The sequence below is a fragment of the Ambystoma mexicanum genome, chromosome 14, assembly GCF_040938575.1.
Source record: "Ambystoma mexicanum isolate Mex_15411 chromosome 14, UKY_AmexF1_1, whole genome shotgun sequence".
Classification (NCBI taxonomy): domain Eukaryota; kingdom Metazoa; phylum Chordata; class Amphibia; order Caudata; family Ambystomatidae; genus Ambystoma; species Ambystoma mexicanum.
This window is the reverse complement of record NC_090940.1, coordinates 309,910,679-309,930,984: the sequence shown is the minus strand read 5'-3', so window position 1 is coordinate 309,930,984 and position 20,306 is coordinate 309,910,679. Positions and strand designations below refer to the sequence as shown.

The 20,306-nt window shown below is 46.2% G+C and overlaps 1 protein-coding gene across 5 annotated transcripts in view; it reads left to right on the top strand.

Annotated features, from left to right (window-relative positions):
* DGLUCY (D-glutamate cyclase) overlaps positions 1 to 20,306 on the top strand; it is an 847,613-nt gene that overhangs the window by 421,476 nt on the left and 405,831 nt on the right. For all 5 annotated transcript variants that reach the window (XM_069637445.1, XM_069637447.1, XM_069637446.1 and 2 more), the window contains exon 6: positions 10,924 to 11,046. In XM_069637445.1, coding sequence (XP_069493546.1) covers positions 10,924 to 11,046 — 123 coding nt within the window. The remainder of the gene's footprint in view (positions 1 to 10,923; positions 11,047 to 20,306) is intronic.

The following is a 20,306-nucleotide window of genomic DNA, read 5'->3' as shown; positions in this document are numbered from 1 at the left end:
TCTCATGATACTCTTTACTATATAATTTACCCAAATGTGTTGTCTATTGGGATCTACCAGGTACTCTGGCCATGGAGAAACGGAATGCATGATTAGTCCATGGGTACATTTGACTGTCAGTCTAGAGGGTGTGACATCATCGCACATTAGCACATGACATCATCAACGCTCTGTCAGTGGTGAGGCCACATGTTTCCTGTGCACCATTGTAGTGTACAACTGCTACAGGCATCCTGTCATCTGTGTCCCTCTGTCAACTGCCTTTGTGCATCTCTTGTTGGCTGCAGCAGTTTAGGGCATATTTCAGTTCTGACCGTGGCAAGTGTATTGCTGGCATCTGCAGATGAATTCTATGCATATTGTGGAGTGCGGGCACCCTCTTGTGATCTTTCATGCTATAGGTCAGGCAAATATGGATTTCTTGTTCCTTGAGGACATCAGTGGGCGTAGTTTATTTCTGGCTACAAGTCATGTCCACCCACTTAAGCTGATGCAAAAGATATTCTTCTTGTTTCAAATATCTCAATGGGTGGAAGTAAAGAAATTATTTCAGGTTGGATGGACCAAACATTTTTTTTAAATCACAGGAGGACATCTTGAAATGCTTATTTGGTAATGTGGCTCTGCTGAATGGTCCATGGCATAGATTTAGCCTTGTAAACGGCTGATCTTGGAGTTGTGATCACTGTAGAAACTACTTTAGGTAAAGTAAAGTTAACTAACATACTGTGTGAGAAAGACAAAGTAGAGCATTCAGTGCTAGTGTGTTGGGCATTGGATCCGGAGAGTGTGAAACTAGAACCAAACCAATCAATTAAATTGGGACTGCATTTGAATTGCGTTATAGAAGCAGGGTGAGTGGGCTCTTGGTGGGATGGCGTAGCGTCTTCCAAATAATACGCAAAGTACAACCAGCAGAATGTGGTGGATCTTCTTAGCTAAAATGTTCAAACTGTCTGAGCCTTCTCTTCGGGATAGAGGGATGGAAAGTATAAATCCAGCAATGAGATGAGGGGCGATGGATAAATACAGACAAAAAAAGAAAGTGTTTCTAGGCATCCCATATAAAGAAACAACATGCTGTAACATCACAGCTTTTTCAATACCTGAATTTATCCTGACATTCTCAGTTCTAATCCTGTTACAGGTCACATTCCAACTAGAATCAAGGATGTATGTGAGACAGTAAACACATGTTCTCTGATTGAGCGCTCACATTAGTTGACATTTCACAGTTTTACCCTTGCTCAGTTGGTTCCTTGATTTTTGGTGTTCAAAAAAGTATTGTAGTCTCACTTTTCAGAATTATTGTGATATTTTGTTGGGTTGGCCGTGAGCATGCTGTTAAGTCACTGTCAGGTGGTTTCTAATCTTATGTACATGAATAGAATCTGAATTGTTGGCTTTTCCCCACGCATGTTCATCGAAACCACTCATTTTAATATGTCAAATCATGATTGATTCTTCAGTCAAGGTCATCAACCTTTCTTTTTATTTTTTTGATATACCTTTTGCCTGATTATTTTGCCTGATTTTTTTTTTTTGCTGATGCATGCTTCGAACTGGGTGTGAATTTTAAAGGCATCAAGTATCAAACTAATACTTTTACATTTTGTGTTAGATCCATTAAAATGTGTCCTGGATCTCGTGGCTGCATTTTGATTCCGTAGCAGTTCTTTTAATATCAGTTAACCAAGACATCATTCAGTAGAACGCTGCTTGCCGCCAGTATTAGTTAGGAGACAGAGTGTGAGAATAAGCAGACATTGAGCTAGTAAAGAGAGCATTGTTGTGCAAAAACTGAATCTAGGTGGGTGTGCTTTTTAACATCTTGCCTCTCTGGGTACGCTGCATTATATTCCTTCTAACAAAAGTTGATTCCTTCACCCCACCTATTGCTCTGCATTTGTATTGTGCTACCTTAACTACTAGGCCACCTGTGAGTAAGGGCCAGGACTGTGTATTGCAACCTGCTCCCCTTTCTTTCCCTTTTTTCACATACCTCCTCTGCCACTGAGATGGCACTCTATATCTCTCCAATCTTTTATAACTGCTACACTATCACCTACCCTCCCTCTCTCTCAAAATCTGGACGGAAAAAGCACAGAAAAGACATCCTGGGTGGAAATCCTTGCCTTCCCACTGCAGACATCTATGTCAGTGAATCCTCCAGATAAATCTTCACTGATATCCTCTTCTATGTCCCCTCTCCAGACCTATGGAGTTCTCATCTCTACTCTCTCCCCTTTATCATCCTCTCCCATTAATGGTGGCACCAAGTGGGAAGTCCTCTTGGTCGGGTTTCTTCTCCTCACGCTGCAACATTAATGTCTACCACACTGGCACTATCCTGGTTCAGAGTCCTCAGGCCAAACTCCTTCACTTCGATCGGATCCTACTATCCCTCATTAACTTCCTTCCTTCCTTCTCCGGACTCTCCCCCTACTTCTCCCTCTGTCCCCCACCTATGACTCGAGTACCACACCCCTGAACTCCACCTAAGAAAACCTTCAAAGCCATAAATCGTCTCCACCTGGCGTCTCTTAATGCCCGCTCAGCCAAGAAACACTCTGCTGACATCTGCCTCCTTCTTGAAGATACAGACCTTGACATGCTCGCTCTTACTGAGACGTGGCTCAGTGTCAGCTCAGTCACCGCTTTTGACTCCCTCCTACCTGACAGCTTTAAGATTATCTCCAAGCCTCGACCTCATCGTGCTGGCGGAGGGGTTGCCTTAATCTTGCCTGAGTGGGTTCCTTCTTCCATCTTACAATCTCAGCTCCACTCCTCCTTTGAGAGCCTGGTATGCAAATTGGTTATCTCTCCCTCCTCCACCCTGACCATTGCTGTCATTTACCAGCCTCCATGCGCTACCTCCCTGTTCTCTGAATGGGCGGATTTCTGCTCCTCTTTACTCTCACCTCCTCCAATCTACTGCCACTCAGTGACTATAACATCCAATTGGACTCCCCTGGCACAACACCTGCTCTTTTCATTGACCTTTGCACCTCTCTATTCCTCTCCATTCTCCCTTCTGGTCCAACCCACTCTGCTGGACACATTCTGCACGCCATCATCCACTCTGACCTCCCTCTCTTCTCTCCCCTGGTCACCCCTCTCTCTTGGTCTGACCACTTTCTTCTCTCCTCCCACCTAGGTCCCTATGGCTCTGTGACCCCTCCTTCAAAAGCCCTGCCAACCTCATTCACAAACATCCGCCCCGATGAAACGAGTCAGCTGCTCCCTTCACTTCCACATTTATCCCCCCTTGCCATCCCAACTCAGGCCCTACCACTGACACTGCTCTGAGCAGCTTCCACCTGTCCATCACCAACACCGTTGGCATTCTTGCCCCAGTCATGAGGATCTGCTTGAAACCTGCCTCTAAGCGCAACACTTGGTACGACTCCGAACTTGCAGATTTGAAACAAAAGTGCAGAGCTGTGGAACGGAGGTGGAAAACCTCAGGCTCATCCTCTGATAAACTGGCCTGCAGCGTGCTCCAAAGGCAATACAGACTCTATCCATTCCGAGAAAAGGGCCCACATTCAGGCACGGGTATCTGGCACTGCCAACAACATGGCTGAGCTTTTCTAAATCTGCAGGGAACTTGCCAACCCTTCCGCAGTATTCTCCTCCCCTATTCCTTCTCAGGCCCTCTGCAACACACTCACCACTCACTTCACCACCAAAACTCTGGACATCCTGAACAGCCTTGTCACTAACTCTCCAGTCCCATCCCTCATCCCCTTGCCTCCATTGGCCACTCACCCTCCTCCTTCTCCTCCTTCACCCTTGTCTCATTGGAAGAAGTCAAGTCGTCCGCTCCATGAAGGTCTCATCCAAACAGGTTTCCCTTTGCTCATCCAGAACCATCAAGGTTCTTTCCCCTCCCCCTCAAGCACTTCCTTGTGTGCCCCCTCCTTAAATAAACATCAGCAGAGTCTTTCTGTCCAGCCAACTTCAACCCCATCTCTATCACCCCCTTCCTGGAGAAACTGTTCAAGAAGTTGGTCCTGTCCCAACTCAACTCTCACACTGAACTTGTTGGTGGTCTCCACAGCCTTCAATCTGGTTTTACAGCATTCAGAGACACGGAAACTGCTCTTCTGAACACCCGTGAAGAACTGCTTGCATCCATGGATCCCCACTCTTCTGCTGTCCTCATCCGTCTTGATCTCTCCTCTGCATTTGACACGGTCAACCACTCCATCTTCATACAAAGGCTCCATTACTCCCTTGGTATCTCGGAGTGGGCACTGGACTGGCTGACCTCCTTCCTAACGGACTGCTCCTCTGAAGTCATCCTGGGCTCCTTCTCCTCTCCTACTGTCTGAGACTGAGGCAGGCTGGGATCCTATCCTGAGGGACAGTGATTTGCAGCAAGCTGGCAGGCTGACAGACTCCCGAGTTGAGGGCTGCTCACTGGGTTATCTGTGTGACCTCGGATTCGTTGTCAAATTGGACCAGAATAATCGCCTTCTGATCTAGGTAATATACAGTAAAATTTGAGGTGCAAGCAGAATGTTTGATAAGTAGTCAGACAGTGTTAGCAGATCGTTTTCATGTGTAATGTTTATCAATGTTTAAAGCAAACATGATTTCAAATGGTCATGAAGGCTTTTTTTTTTTTTGCACTGTTCTTTTTTCTCTCAAATTATGTTTCCTGCCGATTTCCTCGTGTCCAAGGTCGAAGGGTAAGATTGATTGTACATAGCTTGGCCTGTTAACATGGGTGAACACTCTAATGTACCAGTAACTTGTATCACGTGATGTAATAGAACAGCTTTGAATTTTAATGTTTGATAAAAACCCAAAAGATTTAAAAACAAATAGGGTTGCGTTCTCATTACATGACTGCATTTTGTAGTGCATAGAGCGAGGTGAAACAGGAGAGGTTTATTTTACCATAGGCGGTAATTTATATTGCCACATGTGGTAAAATCAAAAGTAGATTGGCATTGCACACAAAATGTTGTGAGTGGAAATGATAGCTACAATCACCCCACTGAGTGTATAAAGTCCAGTATCTGGTGGCTCACATTCATTCAAACTTGATTCTAGCTCTGTGGCATTAGGTGCACAGTCATGCAGGTCTGCTAACCCCTGGGCAACTAGGCTCCTTTCTTTTTGTCCATATCTCACTTCTACAGCTTTTCCAAGAATTGCACTTTGTTGTCCATGGCAAAGCAAGTTGAGCTTAAAGCCTTGTATCTCGTACACAAAGCTTTTAATAACAAAAGACCATATTTTATTACCAGCCCCTTCACACATGATAGGAGACCTACATCAGCTGGCTTATTGGCTATTCCTAGATTCCAGTCACAAAGATGGGGCAGTCACTCTTTCGACTCAGCATGTGAAAGGGACACAGGATTGACCTCATCATAGGGGTACAGGTAACCCCCTTTTTGTGAAATGTACCAAGTACCGCTGTCTAGCACCCAAAGCCTTCTGTATATCATGTGCACCAGAATGATGTTTCTATTATTACAGGACTACCCACCAAAGAAGACCGGTCGAGGGGGAAGGGGGGGCAACGTGCCTGTCTTGGAAGCAAGACGACTCGGAACACAGGTTCGATCCCCGGATCCACGCTTAGAAACCTCTGGGTATTAAGCGCAATATAAATAACCAATTATAATTATTTATAATTATGCAACAGAGAGAACTTGCGACGCTCTATAGAACGAAACCACAAGCATTGCTGAAGAAAAAGTAACATTGATGTTGGTCCAGACTCACTGCATTGGCAGCATCAACCGGAAGACCTGCAACTAAGAGACTACATACACTACGCGCCAGAATGGGGTGTGGCTACTTGGCGCTTTTGAAATATCCTGTGACTGTGCCACCAGCCTGGGGGAAAACAGGAAGATACATTTGCCGAAGCAAGCTGGTGATCAAAGGAAAAAATGGGGAGGGGAGGATTAAGAGAAAAAAGTGAGTCGGTGTATAAATACCAAACGAGAATCAGACTGTGTTATAGTTGTGTGGGTGAGGCCAGGTGGAGCAGAGGCAGACTGGGGAGACCAGGAAGAGGAAGGGCAGTGGAGCAGAGCGATTCAGATATTGCGGTGGATCATGTTACAGGTGTTAAGTGTTGGTTGTTAGAGAGAGTGGTACCTGAATGAAAGAGTGTGTAGCTGTGAGTGACTGTTTGTTGGAGCGTGTGAAGGGTTTCAGGTGTAGTGCAGCAGGATAAGTGAGTGAGAACAAGAAGAGTGGTTGAGGGAATGAAAGAAATGAATGAAAGTAGGAGAAGAGGAGAGAGAAGAGGAAAGTGGAGAGGGCAAAGGAGGGACAAGGAGAAGAGAGGGGAAAGGAGGGGCAAGGACAAGTAGAGAAGGAGAGAATAAAGAGCTTGAGTGACTATCGGCAGGACAGGGAAGGGAAGGAGTTGGAGACAGAGTGTGAGAGGGAGTGGAACATGGGAGAAGGAGAGAGGGAGTGGTGAGAGGGAGCATTAGTGAGAGGAATAAGGGAGTGAAAGACCTTGGCGACAGGAAAGGTCCAATTACGTGGGGGGGACAAAATATCTAAGAAGTCTACCCATATCCGGATGTACGTGATAAAATTGCGGCGGAAAAAAACAAAACTGAAATGTTTGTATAACAAACATGTCAAATCCCCTTTTCCCCTCTACCCACCACCCCTTTACCACCTAAAACGATCCGAAAATACCCACACTTACCTGTCTTTGCCTCCCCGCGTCAGGCTTCTTCCTGCAACGTTGGTTCCATCTCCCAATTATGGGTTGGAACTGACGCTACAGGGTCCCCTTTTTTTCTTCTTTGTCCTCCCCAACCCCAGAACCCAAAATGTCGTACAAGGGGAGCGGGGAACACCCCTGCAAACCCCTCTTTGACATTATGGGATTTTCTTTTTTTGCATATCCCGAATTCGTTTTTTTTCCTTTCGTTTTATTTTTGTACTCTTTATTTTTGGGCAATACCCCCAAATCCTATCACAAGGAAGTGTCAGGACAGTATAACCCCATGCAGAGCCCCAGAGGGAGAGAGTTAGAAAAGGCTAAGGCCTTTAGGCCCTCACATTAGTTAGACAATTAGATACTAAGTGTTACCTGTCATTAGTATACATAGTATACAACCGGGGTATCAGGAACACCTTGTAGGGAGGTGGGATCCTGGCGGTAGACTAGAGAAGAACGGCCTGTAGTGTGCCGCATTTCATCCTGCTGCCATTAACTATCAAATTGCATACAGTACCTGAAATAAAAACCCTTAAAACCTATCGCTATAGTTTGTGTATTCTTAAGGCCATCTGTGGCATGCATCAAAGCTGTGGAATTTGCTTCGATCCTGTTTGCACCTTCTGGAAGACCACCATGGATTTAAGCGCAACCTCAAAACCTTGTTGTCCCCTAGATAATTTTATTTTTTTCTGTGTCGTAAGGTATTGAGATCTTAGCACCTCTTAACCCCACACCAGTCCCCTAACTGGACGTAATGGAGAAATCTTGGAATCACAATGGACAGTGATCTTATATGAAAACCACAGGTGACCCTCACCCTGAGGTGCTGCTCCTTCCAACTCCGTACTATCAGACGCATAATTTTAGAGTTTAGAGCCCCAGTGGTTGCCTCCCTTGTTCTATCTTCCCTGGATTACTACAATTCTCTTCATCTGGCACAATCTTCACACTTGATCCAGCGTCGGCAGGTCTTGCAGAATTCAGCCACGCGAGTCGTCACAGGGACGTCCAGGTGTGCCCATATCACGCCCGTTTTGCGCTGTCTACACTGGTTTCCGGTTGCCAAGCGTGTTAAATTTAAATCGCTGTGTTTGGTGCACCGCGTTTTGCATGGTACTGGGGCAGAGTATCTTCAGGCAAAACTTTGCCCGTATGTTCCCACCCGTCTCTCTGCTCTGCCAGTGCCTGCCTCATTGTTGTTACCCTGGCTAAATGCTCTCGTATTGGGGGCAGAGCTTTTTCTATCACAGCAGCTGTTCGTTCGAAAGCCCTCTCTCTGTCACACCGTTCTATGACTACTTTCCTGTCTTTTAGGCGCTCACTTGGAGCTCATTTGTTTTAACCCATTGTCTTAACACACCCTCCTTTTTGGGGGGGTTCCCTTGCTCGCTCCCATTGCAGCCTAGCGCCAAGATGCCTTTGGGTGTATGTTGCGCTATATAAATATCGCTAACCTAACATAACCTTATTTTCTGCCTCACCTTCATGTATAGGACCATGACAGTTATTGCACGGTTGCTATTGAGACTAGGCCACGCTAACAGCCTTTACCTTGAACTCCCAGAAAAGCTACTCGGACAACAAACAGTCCACAATGTAGCAGCCTGACGGCTGTAATGAAATGTATACATGATCCCAGCACTCGGTGCACTCCACTGCCTCCTGATCAAAAGGAGGATTCACTTCAAAACCCTATACATTACCCACTCTGCCTTTTACAGCAGGGGGCCTGAATCCATGACCAGGAAATTCAGAGTAGCTATGGTCAAGTACATTTTGGTCCAACAACAATGCACTATCTAATAGAAGTTATGTAAGTAAGTAGTTATAAGGCACATGCATCTCACCTCAAAAGAGGCAGCACGTTTTAGGGGGCTTGATGGTGGGTTTGGATGGGTCATACTGCAGATCATAAGCTTTGTTTTGGTTGGACTGACTACATTTGTTTGAAGTCACCCAAGAATCCATGGGGGTCATTACGACTTTGGAAGTACCCATGATGCTATTAGCACCATGGCTGCCTGCAAAGTCGTGTCCGGGTCCGGGTTCTCTGAATGGGGACTTTCCGGGTCATTCCAACCTTGGAGGACCCGGTAAGTCCCCATTCAAAATACCCTTCCCCATTCCCATTCGCGCCCCATAGGGCTCAATGGGAATGGGGAGGGAGCTAATAACGGGCACGCAAATAGCGGGCCCGTCATTAGCTCCCTGGTCCCTTAGCGGCTCCTGCTAAGGACGGCTGGTTTTACCAGCCGGCCTTAGTGGGACCTGCTAAGGGACCTCGGAATGCGGCGGTAAGGGGTTAACGGCACCGGCATCCTTACCGGCACTGTTAACACCTTACCGCCGCACTCGTAATGAGGCCCATGTGTGCAAAGCATGTGCTTAGGTCCAGTGTATTCATTGCTGGGTCATTTGTGAGTTTGTAAACAAAGTGCATATCACCTGCAGCTATTTATCTGGCTATAGAGTATTAAAGTGTAGCAATAATAAAAGTGTATTTGGCTATGGAAGGTCTGTCTTTGCGCTAGTTTCAGTAAGTGCAAAATGACAGTCTCCAAAGTGAAAGACCACGCATAAGGGTTACAAACATAAGCTTGAGTCTTGAAGAAAGATGCGAGGGAACCTAGCATAACGGGTTGATGGAGGGATCTAGATAAATGGATCAGAGCCGAAACAGGAGCATGGGAGAAAACTTTGCGGGAACAAAGGGCTGAGACAAGCATGGACATCCAGCGTTGGATAGAGTTGACTGTGACCTTAATGGCCACTGGAAGTAATAGAGAAGTAACAACATAAGTGTGGTGGGAGGAAGATGCAACACGTCAATATGAGTCACTAATTAGGGGACATGGGCTAAGTTGATTGATTGATTGATATTTTATTTCTATCGCGCTCGTACACAAGTGTTTCAGAGCGCGACAAGGCAAGGGAGGGGAACAGGGGAGAACAAAACAGTGATCTTACTAGGCCCAGTGACATTGAGAACGCACAAGTGCATGGCGGAGGGGAAAAGTGCATGGGAGGGGGGAGAGGTGGAAAGTGCGAAGCAGAGGAGAAACAGATAAATAACAATAAATAAATAATAAAGGCAACAAACAGTGGTAATGCAGCCAGCAATTTGCAAGTGCTAGGTTTAAGGCAGCAGACAGGGTAGGTCCGATAAGTGCAGGAAGAAAAAGGGGGGGCTGTATGGGTACAGATACAGACCCCAGTGCAAGGGGTGGCCCGGAGGCAGTGCGGGAGGGTGACAGGATGAGCAGGTACCTGGGCCCAAAAGACAGAGGGTGGCCAGGTGCACGGTGCCAAGAGAGAACAGATCAGCAGGGGAGAGGGGGAGCGAAGGCAGAAGAAAAGAGGAAGGTCTTGAGGTGCTTCCGGAACCGGAGATGGTTCTCCTCAAGTTTTAGAGTGGCAGGGAGGCTGTTCCAGAGGGAGGCCCCAGCCGAAGACAGAGATCTACCCCCAGCTCGTTTCTTAGAAAAACAACTGACCCTGAGTGAGTTGGAGGTAGAGGAGCGAAGAGCTCGAGAGGGGAGGTATTTGCGGAGGGATAGCTGAAGGTATTTTGGACCCAGGCCCCAGTTGGGCGTGGTGTGGTAGAATAGTGTTAGTAAATAGTATATATGTTGATAAGATATGTGTATGTTGTGCAGAAAATGTAATAGAAATTGTTTTAAAAAAAGCATGCTCTGGCAAAGCTTTGCCTAGTGGTACAGGGGGCTACTTCAGGTGTACAGGTAAGCATGAAAGACAAGATAAGTGTAGGTGCACAATCTGGCAAAGCCTTGCCTCATGGTACGGGGGCTACATCAGGTGTTAAGGTACGCATACAAGACAAAATTAGCGTGTAACAGTTAATGTGGCTTTATAGCCAAAAAGGTAGCAGTATTAGAATTAATCTGACTTTGGTCCCCCTCCCCACCACCGAACATGATGCCAAAAATGATCAACCATATATAATGGTTCATTATCTCGCTGGTTGCAGCACATACATGAAGATTTTACCTGTGCACCTGTTTGTCCTCCTATCACACTCTCTCCCTCTTGCTCTCACTTTCTCTTATTCTCGCTCCCTACATGTTCTCTCTCGCCCTTTCTCTCTCTTTCTCTTGCTCTGTCACAAACTTTCATCTGCAGAAGTCATCACAGGACATAGGCCTGTCTAAGAGTTTCATGTTAGATGCCACTGTTTTTGTTTTTTTCAGGTCTTCTTGGAATAAAGAACCTTTCTGCACCTGACTTTGGAGACCCAGTTCAGCCTCTTCCAGGAGATATCCCAGTGTTTTGGGCCTGTGGAGTGACCGGCATAGAAGCAGTCATCAGCTGCCGTAAGTACTGATTGTGATGTTTGTGGTTTTCTTAAGGCAATTATGAGTGTTCTATCTGGTATTGAAGGTCTTTAGGTAACCAATATTGTCTGTCACGAAATCAATTGGATTTACGGGCGCACCATGGGGTTAAAGTGGGCCTGATTTTTCATTGCCTGCTGACATTCGGATAGTATTGCTTCATAATTCTTGCAGTTTTTGTAGTGCTTGATGCTGTGTGTGGTGAAGCTACAATAGTGAAAGTGAGAGGCCCCTAAGCCCGCTGGTGGGCTGCCCAATCAAGTCAATAAAGGTACATCCCAGTAGGGAATAAGACCAAGACCAAGTGAGAGTGCGGTTAAAGACGTCTTTATCTAAAGTTAGGGCAAACAGAATCTACTCTGCTCACGCCGAGAGCGCTCTGAAGATAACTTGTTGCATTTCTTTTTTATACACATGATGATGCATCTGCAAGGGGAAGGCCTAAGGGGCACATATTGGATTGGGATTGGTTACTAAGAGGAGGAACCTATATGTGCAATAGGGTTGGTGATGACTGATTGGTCCACAGACACGTGGTGCGTTGGCATCATGATGTAGTGAATGGGGTCGAGAGTTCGGCTGGGCTCCTCTGTCCGGTTTCCGATGGATTGATACATTACTGACCAACTTCTCTGACGTTTGCCCTTGTGGCCACACATTCCCATTCATTCATACGTCTGACTACTTCGTCCGGCAGCAAAGTCAATAGGTTACAAGTGTAAAAACAAGGCACGATTCTCCATTACTGAACATCAATTTTGTGTTTCTACCAAGGGTATCATGTATGAACACATTCGAATACTAGGTTGGCGCTCTTGTTTAATACTGACAAGGGGAGGCTAGAGTATATGGTTACCATGACTGGATTACAAGAACTATATCTCATCTTAGATGTGTTTACCCTTGGAGGGGTCTTAGTGACCAGGTGTTCAAACAACATAACTCAATATTAGACCAGTGTATTCGTGGATAGGTTTAGGCCTCCCTTTCAAGGCGTTTTGTCTTGTGCCCCTTAATGCTTGGGGTCTTTTGCATTTGTACGTAATGGGTTACAGCCTTATATGCGTTTAGCCTTATTTGGGAAGAAATATACACGTAGCATTGTTCAATCTTCGTTCAAACTGGACGAATATCACAACGTTAAGACACAGGGTGGTGAATGAGGGGCAGCAGACACAAAATCACATGACATAAAAACTAAATATGACTGACAGTTCATATGACATTGTCTAATAATATGCAGGCAGTTACATTCTACATTATCGACAGTGAGGTAGCATTGTGTGAGCTTGCATGGATCTAGGGTCAGCATATTCGTTATGGGTCTGTAATCAATTGTATACACGTTTCAGTGTTATAAGTAGGCATTCACTCTATCACCACTATAACAGATTAGCACAATATGTATATATATTTACACTGCTCTGCCCATCACCTCGTTTAAGGTGTCAGCGGTTTTATATGGGCTCTTTACACATTGAGCAGGTCTTCCTTTGCACATACAAGCCGTCAGGGAAACCCGATTTATTGATTTAATGGTCTCTTCCGTTGTTGACTCTGCTCTGGGGTACACGAAGATTACGTTTCTATGGCTCGGATCTGAGGGGTACAGGGCAGGTTTAAGGAGACAGATAGCCCTGGCTCTAGCCGTCCTCCCCCCTTATGCTGCATCTGAATCACCGGAGGGAGTTTGGACGGCAAGTGATACAGTGTGGATTTTGTTGCATTTCTGCTGCCGGCCTTCTCATGGGAACCAGGCAGTTATGTGGACAGCAGGCAGGAGGTGGTGGGAGGGGGGAGCCGCGCTGGCTGTGCGTTTGACAGCGAGAGAGCCGCAGGCTGAGGTGACATCTGAATGGCCTTTTAACCATTGCAAATGGAGTCTTGTGTATTACAAAATGGAGCCCTGATTTCACAGTATAAAGGTGTGCACATTGAATATGGCAGTGCCCATGGATATGTTTGTGCGAAAGGGGTGATGGTTCCCAGAAGTGTTCCCGCATGAGTGCCCCAGGGCCGGAGCCCTGGACCTGAGGCAGCCATGACTGGGCCCACTCGGGAAGCATAGGAATAATGGGGGAGGAGTCTTACGTGTCCCCTTCCTCCACTAATTTCCCCACTTTTGTTACTTAAGTAACAAATAATGTAATTGTGCCAATGTCTTACGCTCTTCCTCCTCCGCCACCTCCTGGTCCCACGCAGGGGTCCCTTTTATTGGCATCCATGCTTGTCATACAGCTCGGAGGCTGTGTCTCCATCTAGCAAACTTTTCAGGGGTGCAGCTCAAATACATACATTCCCCGTCCCCTTCCAAGTCCACCCATACTTCTTTGTACCAACATAACTCATAAGGGTTCTTTTATGGTTGTGTGGTATAGGCTATCAACTATGTGCCCCGTCTTATATATTGCCGTCATTCTGTAGTTGGGGCCTGGTGCATCACCTGTTTGTACTTCTGCCTCATGTTTTATCTGTGCTACACCATTTGCACGTCCCATGTCACCATCATTAATGCGCCATTTGGTACTGCATTTGCTCAGCATCAAAGTCCTAATTGGCACACACAGAATATTAAAAGCAAAAAGACGATGAGGGGCATCAGTAGTTTTACAGTCATTCCAAGCCAGGAGGGCACCCACGAGAATAGATTTCGAACCAGGCGCTGGGCTGTGCTCCCTCTTCGACCTTCATCCGTTCACCAAGGTTGTGTACCTCAGCTATTACGTGTGACAGGGATCCATTCTCGGCGTCTGCGGAAGGTACAAATGTGCAACATGCACTCCCGATCTTTCGGCAAACACCTCCATCGATTGCTGTCAATAAATCCAATACATATCGATTCTGAAGTGTCATCAGTCACAGGGCCCGGAGTTCCACCTTGATGACATTGAACCCTTCTTCTGTGCCGTTGGCCAACTGGATCAGCTCCCACCTCGTAATATGCAGCCACTTGGCATTTTCTCTTGCCTGAATGCTGGGAGCAAGGGATGCAAAAAAATGTTCCACTGAACTGAATAATCTGCATTTGTCCGGGATCTGAGCCAGAAGTTCGGAAGACTTGGAGGAGATATAATTGGACGACCTTCTTCTTCTTCTCCTGTATGTACCCTGCTCCCCTTCTTTGTTCAAGATGTATGCAGGCGCTTTTTCGGATTGTGCGGAGGACGATGCGTCCGCGTTTGCTCTTAATTCATTCTTCCCAGTGATGTGGCTTTCAGGGATCACCGTTCATGCAGAATGCAGCGTTACCAGGGAGCAGGTTCCTTTCCATGACTGTGGGAGATGCAGGTAGGCCATGTTGCCGCAAACCCAGTATGTGTCGATCATGGCTGCAGTGCCTTTCTTCATGTCAGGGATTATAAGTGACTTGCTGCAGTTTTCATTTCTTCCCATGTCCCTTTTTCCTTCTCCATGAAAGCACAGCTCGTATGAAATGTTTTTTTGCAGCTTAAAGGGCCTTTCGATTGTGGTGACCCATGTGAGTTTGCTTATGTGTTCAGTCCAAGTGGGAGTGCATGTTCTCTGTAACCATGAAAGTTTGTCCTCCGCGAGGCGTCGGAGTGCTTCCGCCTTGCACAAGACCTCCTCCTTCTGCCACTTGTTGTCGGCGTGCAATGTGCCTTTTATTACGAAAAAAGGTTCCTTTATGCAAATAACCCCCTGCGGCCAGGAGTAACATGTTCGTTCATATTGTAGAAGTTCAAAAGAAACTGTGTGTGCTTGAAAAGTATTTTTGATACGGCACAGCATAAGATGTACAAGACATTGGGCCTCTGTAATTGGTACTTCTTGTGGCAATAACACCTTGGGGGTGCCTGAGGCATGGGGAATAAGGGAACAGACGTAACAACTTTCATTAGGCGTTTGCTGAGCAGTGTGGCTCATGTCTGCATACCATTTGTTTGCTTGATGGGGGTGCTGGGGGTTATCGACTGTGTCTAGGTCAAACTTGTATTCTTCTTCCCTCCTGTCTGCTTCTGTTTCCCTCCGTTTTCTTTTTAATATCCTCTCCTCCGCTCTCCACCCTTGTTTCCTTTTTATGACAGTGTGGAAGTTATCATCACTCTTTGCCTGTGCTCTCCCTTCATTATCCCCTTCTTTAGTAGTTGGGTCTGAGTTTTTCGTTATTTCTACTATTGCCATGGTGGTAGGGTATGGATGGTTCTGTACCCATGTTAACTCTGACGGGGTTTTATTGTTCATGGTATAGATATTAAAATGACACATTCACCTGTAGGGATAGCATTGTATTATGCCCTTTAGTGCTGATCATATAGTTCTGTTCGTGTTCTGGTGTCCAATGACCCCAGATTAATCTTGCCCCATCCCAGATTAAGTGGGTACCTTCTCTTATTGTTTCCATGCCTGCAACCCCCTGACCGGCATCAATTGATATGTACACAATGATCCAGTATAAAAACAGGCCAAACAATACTGCAAAGAACACTACAGCACACAAAAACAACACACATTCATACGAATAGCTAGGATACATTTCTCTCCTCCGTCTACCCCTGTCTACACTATCACTAGTTATCGTTGGAGGCTCGTCCATGCCTGGTGAGTTTCCTAATAAATGAAATATAAGCATTTGTTAACCATGCATAGTAAAGTGTTTTTTTTGTTATGCATGCCCATGAATATACTAATTTGAATTTCTTTGCATCCTTATTTTACACATAACTTCACCTGTCATCATCATAATGTATACTTTATATATATATATATATATATATATATATATATCTCATTTCAATTGTATCCGTCCATTCCTCCTCCCATATTGTACATCTGGGGAGGGCAAAGGGAGGGAAGGGCATGCAGTACTTTTACCACATTCTACTGCTGGAGGAGAAAAGGCGTTATGATTCATACATAGTTACTGTACACCATACTTTGGATTCATAACATAGCGTTAATCTCATTATTTTCACTCCCTCCCCCTTTATTTTTTTGCATAAATATCATCAGCTATTATCACCGTCATTTCACCATTATGTACATCTTTTACCATCCCTGTGTTTTCTCTGTATTGTCAGTGTGCCATCAGCTTCTCACCCCACCCCCAATTTCAGGTTTGAGTGCTATCCTCTCCTACAGTTTCTTGTGTGCTCGCGTTCTCAACCTCCCCATGGGCTCTCCGTACATCTGTCAGATGCACCCAGTACCGCAACCCCTCCACTTTGAAAGCTGTGGGCGTACAGAAGAATACTTTGTACGGACCATGAAACCATGGCCCATTCCACCTCTTCACGAAACTTCTCACGTATACCATGTCACCTGTCACCAGCTGGCAATCTGTGTTGTCTGTTGTATGCCCTACTGTGTCTGTTGGTGCATCATGTGTGGAGGCGGGCGCTATTTGTTTTGCTATTGCGCATGCAGCTTTTGTCAAGTTTCTGAGATATTCATGAAACTCTTCATCCAAGACCGTGGCGGTTTGGTGAGCATCTGACTGTCTGCGCAGCGGTGACTGAGTTGTGTGCATTCTCCTACCTGTCACTATTTCGTGCGGTGACAGGTGGTGGTCCTTGCTAGGCTGGTTCCTCATCTCAAAAAGTGCTAGGGGTAAGCAATACACCCAGTTCTTCTTGAGAGTTTGGCACAGTTTAGACAGCCTGCTTTTAAGGAGGCCATTCATTTTTTCTACAACGCCGTTTGATTGCGGATGATAAATCGTGCAGAGCTTGTGTGTTATACCTAGCTTTGCTGTAATGTGTTTGAACATGTCATTTACGAAATGGGTCCCGTTGTCTAAATGGATGACATCACAAATGTCCCAGCGTGGGAACACCTCCCTCACAAGGATCTTGGCTGCGCATCGTGCATCTGGGTGGGTGCAGGGCCCTGCCTCCACCCACCGGGAGAATGGGCACACAATGACGATCAAATATCTGGCCCCATTACATTGTTCTCCCATGTCGGCGTAGTCTGTGTAATTCTCTAAATGGCCCTTCTGGTTTTGGTAATGTTGCTCTGAGAGTTCGCAGTGTCATGCCAGAATTGTATGTCTGACACATGATACATTCTACTATGAGCTTTGTGACATGTTCTTGTAATCCGGGGGCCAACCAATTTTCCTGGAAATCTGCAATAATGTGTTGTTTCGTGTTATGGGCTGGGAAGTGCAATTGTTTAAATGCTACTTCTAATAATTTCGTTGGCATCACAACCTTACCGGTAGTGTCCTGTCTCCATAGTAAATCAGTGGGGGACTGGCTACACTCTCTTTTCAACCATACTTCTTTTTCCTCGCTGGATGCATCATTTTGGAGTTCAATTATTTTGGAAACGGGCAAGGAGTTAAATATCTCTCTGTCTGTGCTTCTTCTATTGTCTTTTGCAGTATGTACTCACCTGCTGGGCTTTTAGGTAGGTAGGAGGCTTCTTTGGCGGCAGCGCCCGCTGCCGCTTTTCCTAATGAGATGACGTCATCACCTCGAGTGTGGGCCTGACATTTCACGATCGCGACAAGTGTGGGCTCTTTCAGAGCGTCTATTAGATCGCATAGCAGTGCTGCATGTGTACTGGGGGCCCATCTGCTCTCCTGAATCCCCTTCTGCCCCACCGTGCTAGTCCCCCGTGTACTGTTGTTGTCATGTATGCGGGGTCTGTGTAAATCGCTAACATGCGCCCTTTTGCTGCATGCAGTGCTTCTATCAGTGCTACTAGCTCCGCCGCTTGCGCCGAAAAATGTGGAGGTAATCTCTTTCGTACAATCACTTCAAACTCCCCATCCTCCACCCGTACAACCGCTGCTCCTACGTGTTTTTCTCCTGTCTCGCAATCTATAGAGGCAGACCCGTCTACAAAGTATACCTCTCCTTCTGATAGTGCAGTTTCGTGTGCCTTTTGTGTGTCTTCATCATTCCCTGTGTACGTGGCGCAATCATGTTGTTGCATGTCTTCTACTGTGCATGCCACTGTGATGAACGTGGCAGGGTTTACACTTTTGCATTGCACTATGTGGATATTTGGGCTGGAGAGGATGAGTTCATACGCTGTTGCCCTTTGGGTGGTCAACGTGCTTTTTGACCTTTCAAGTATGGCAAACAGGGAGTGTTCTACGTACAACGTGACGGAGCATCCCATCACGATAGTGGAGCTTTTCTCTATCGCAAACACAGCGGCTGCGAGAGCCTGTTCGCAAGCAAAGTGCCCTTGCATCACTGAGTCAAGTGTTCCACTATAGAATGCCAGGGGTTTGTGGCTTAGTGATGTCTTTTGCGTTAGCACGGCAGTCATGAGTGACCCATTGCCGTGTGAAAAAAGATAAAATTCCTGTTCATAGTTTGGGGTTGCGAGGACTGGTGCAGTGGATAACAATTCCTTGAGTGTATCAAAGGCTGTGTGCATTTCTTGTGTCCATTGCAATTTAGTGTTCTCCCTCTGTGCTTCCTTCAGTGCATGTAGCAGGGGCTTTGTATGTGATGCATAGTATAGTATCCATGCGTGGCAGTAGTTACACATGCCGAGAAACTTCTGCATCTCCTTCACTGTACTTGTTTTTTTTACTGTTTTTATCGCTCACGCTCTGTCTGGGATGATTCTTTTACCGTCTTTGGAAATCAACTGTCCTATGTATAGTACTTCTGTTAGGCAATATTGCAGCTTCTGCCTGACTACCTTGTACCCTTTCTCGGCCAAGTGCATCAGTAAGGTGATTGAATCTTTTCTGCACTCATTCTCACTTCTCCCGCAGACCAACAGATCGTCTGCGTATTGAATTATTGGGCTCCCTGTGTGTATGTTTCCAAGATCTTCATGCAATATTCTGTTGAATATGCTTGGACTCTCACAGTGTCCTTGCGGCAGTCGACAATGTTGATACCTTTTCCCCCCCTAACGTGAATGCTGTCAAGTACCAAGACCCTTGGTCGAGGGGGATTGAAAAGAATGCATTCTTCAGGTCCACTACCGTCAAGTGAGTGGCTTCTGTCGGAATGCTGCATAGTATTGAGGACGTATTTGGGACAAGAGGGAACTCTTTCTTTACTACGTCATTGAGGGGGCGTAAGTCCTGGATCATCTTCCATGCCCCTCCCTTTGCTTTCTTAATCAGGTAAATGCAGGTATTATACAGTGAACTGGAAGGAACTATTATGCCCTGTACTATTAGTGTATAGATTGTGTCTTTTATTCCCTCCTTGGCCTCCCTTGATATGGGGTATTGCTTCACCCGGGTCAGGATAGCACCAGGTTTAAGTTTGATCTTTACATGTGTCACTTCATGCAGTAGGCCTACATCGTGCGAGCCGGTTGTCCTTAATTGCTGTGGCACTAGGGACAAGTCTTCTTCAAAGTAAGCTGGTGGTGCTTTGATCATTGCTACAAGGGGTAACTGCACCTCTCGCCTTTGAATCATGACGTCACAAGGGATTGCAATTTCCATCACTATTTCCCTGGTGTCTTCTGTGTCACTAAAAGTTCCTCATCTGTTAAATCTCGCAGGGCCTTATTGGCATCAATGCACAGTACTGTTCTCCACTGGCATCCCTGCATGTCCATTGCTATCACTGCTATCTTCTGCGCAGATACTTGCACAGCATGTATGTCCAGTGACACGATGGATCCTGGCACTATTTCTGGGTCTGCCACTGGGCGAAATATGAACTCTGAGGGCACTCTCCATTTATTATTTTTCAGCTCTCGCACCACTCATGTCAGTATTCTCAGCCCTTGTATGAACATGTCCGGATTCACTGGTATGCCTCGTGTTTGTGGGAAGTCTGCTTGTGTGTGTATCACTAACATTGCACGAATTGTACATATGCCTGGTGTGGAGCATATTATACCTCTCTCTGTGAACGAGTTGGACATATTAAGCTTGCTGAGAAGGTCCCTTCCCAACAAGTTGATGGGTGATTCCTCGTAATATAGGAGGGGGCACGTACAGTCTCCCCCGCCCCACTGTTATGTCTAGTTCTTCTGTGTATGGAACCTCGAACACCGCCCCAGAGAACCCCTGCATTTCCAAAGTCTGATTAGAAAGCGGAAACCTGCCTTCCTTAAGGCACGATTTTTCCGCCCCCGAATCCACCATGAAAATAAATTGCTTGTTTCCTGTCGCTGCCCCTACGAGTGGTTCCTCTGCTGCATCGCGGGTTATCGATAGTACTGGACACGCGAGTGCTCTCTGTGGGCTGTCCTATGCTGAATGCCACGGGAGTTCATCTACATCAAAAACATTCCCCGTTACCACTGCGGTACCCCGGCATGGAGCTCTTGGGGCCCCATTG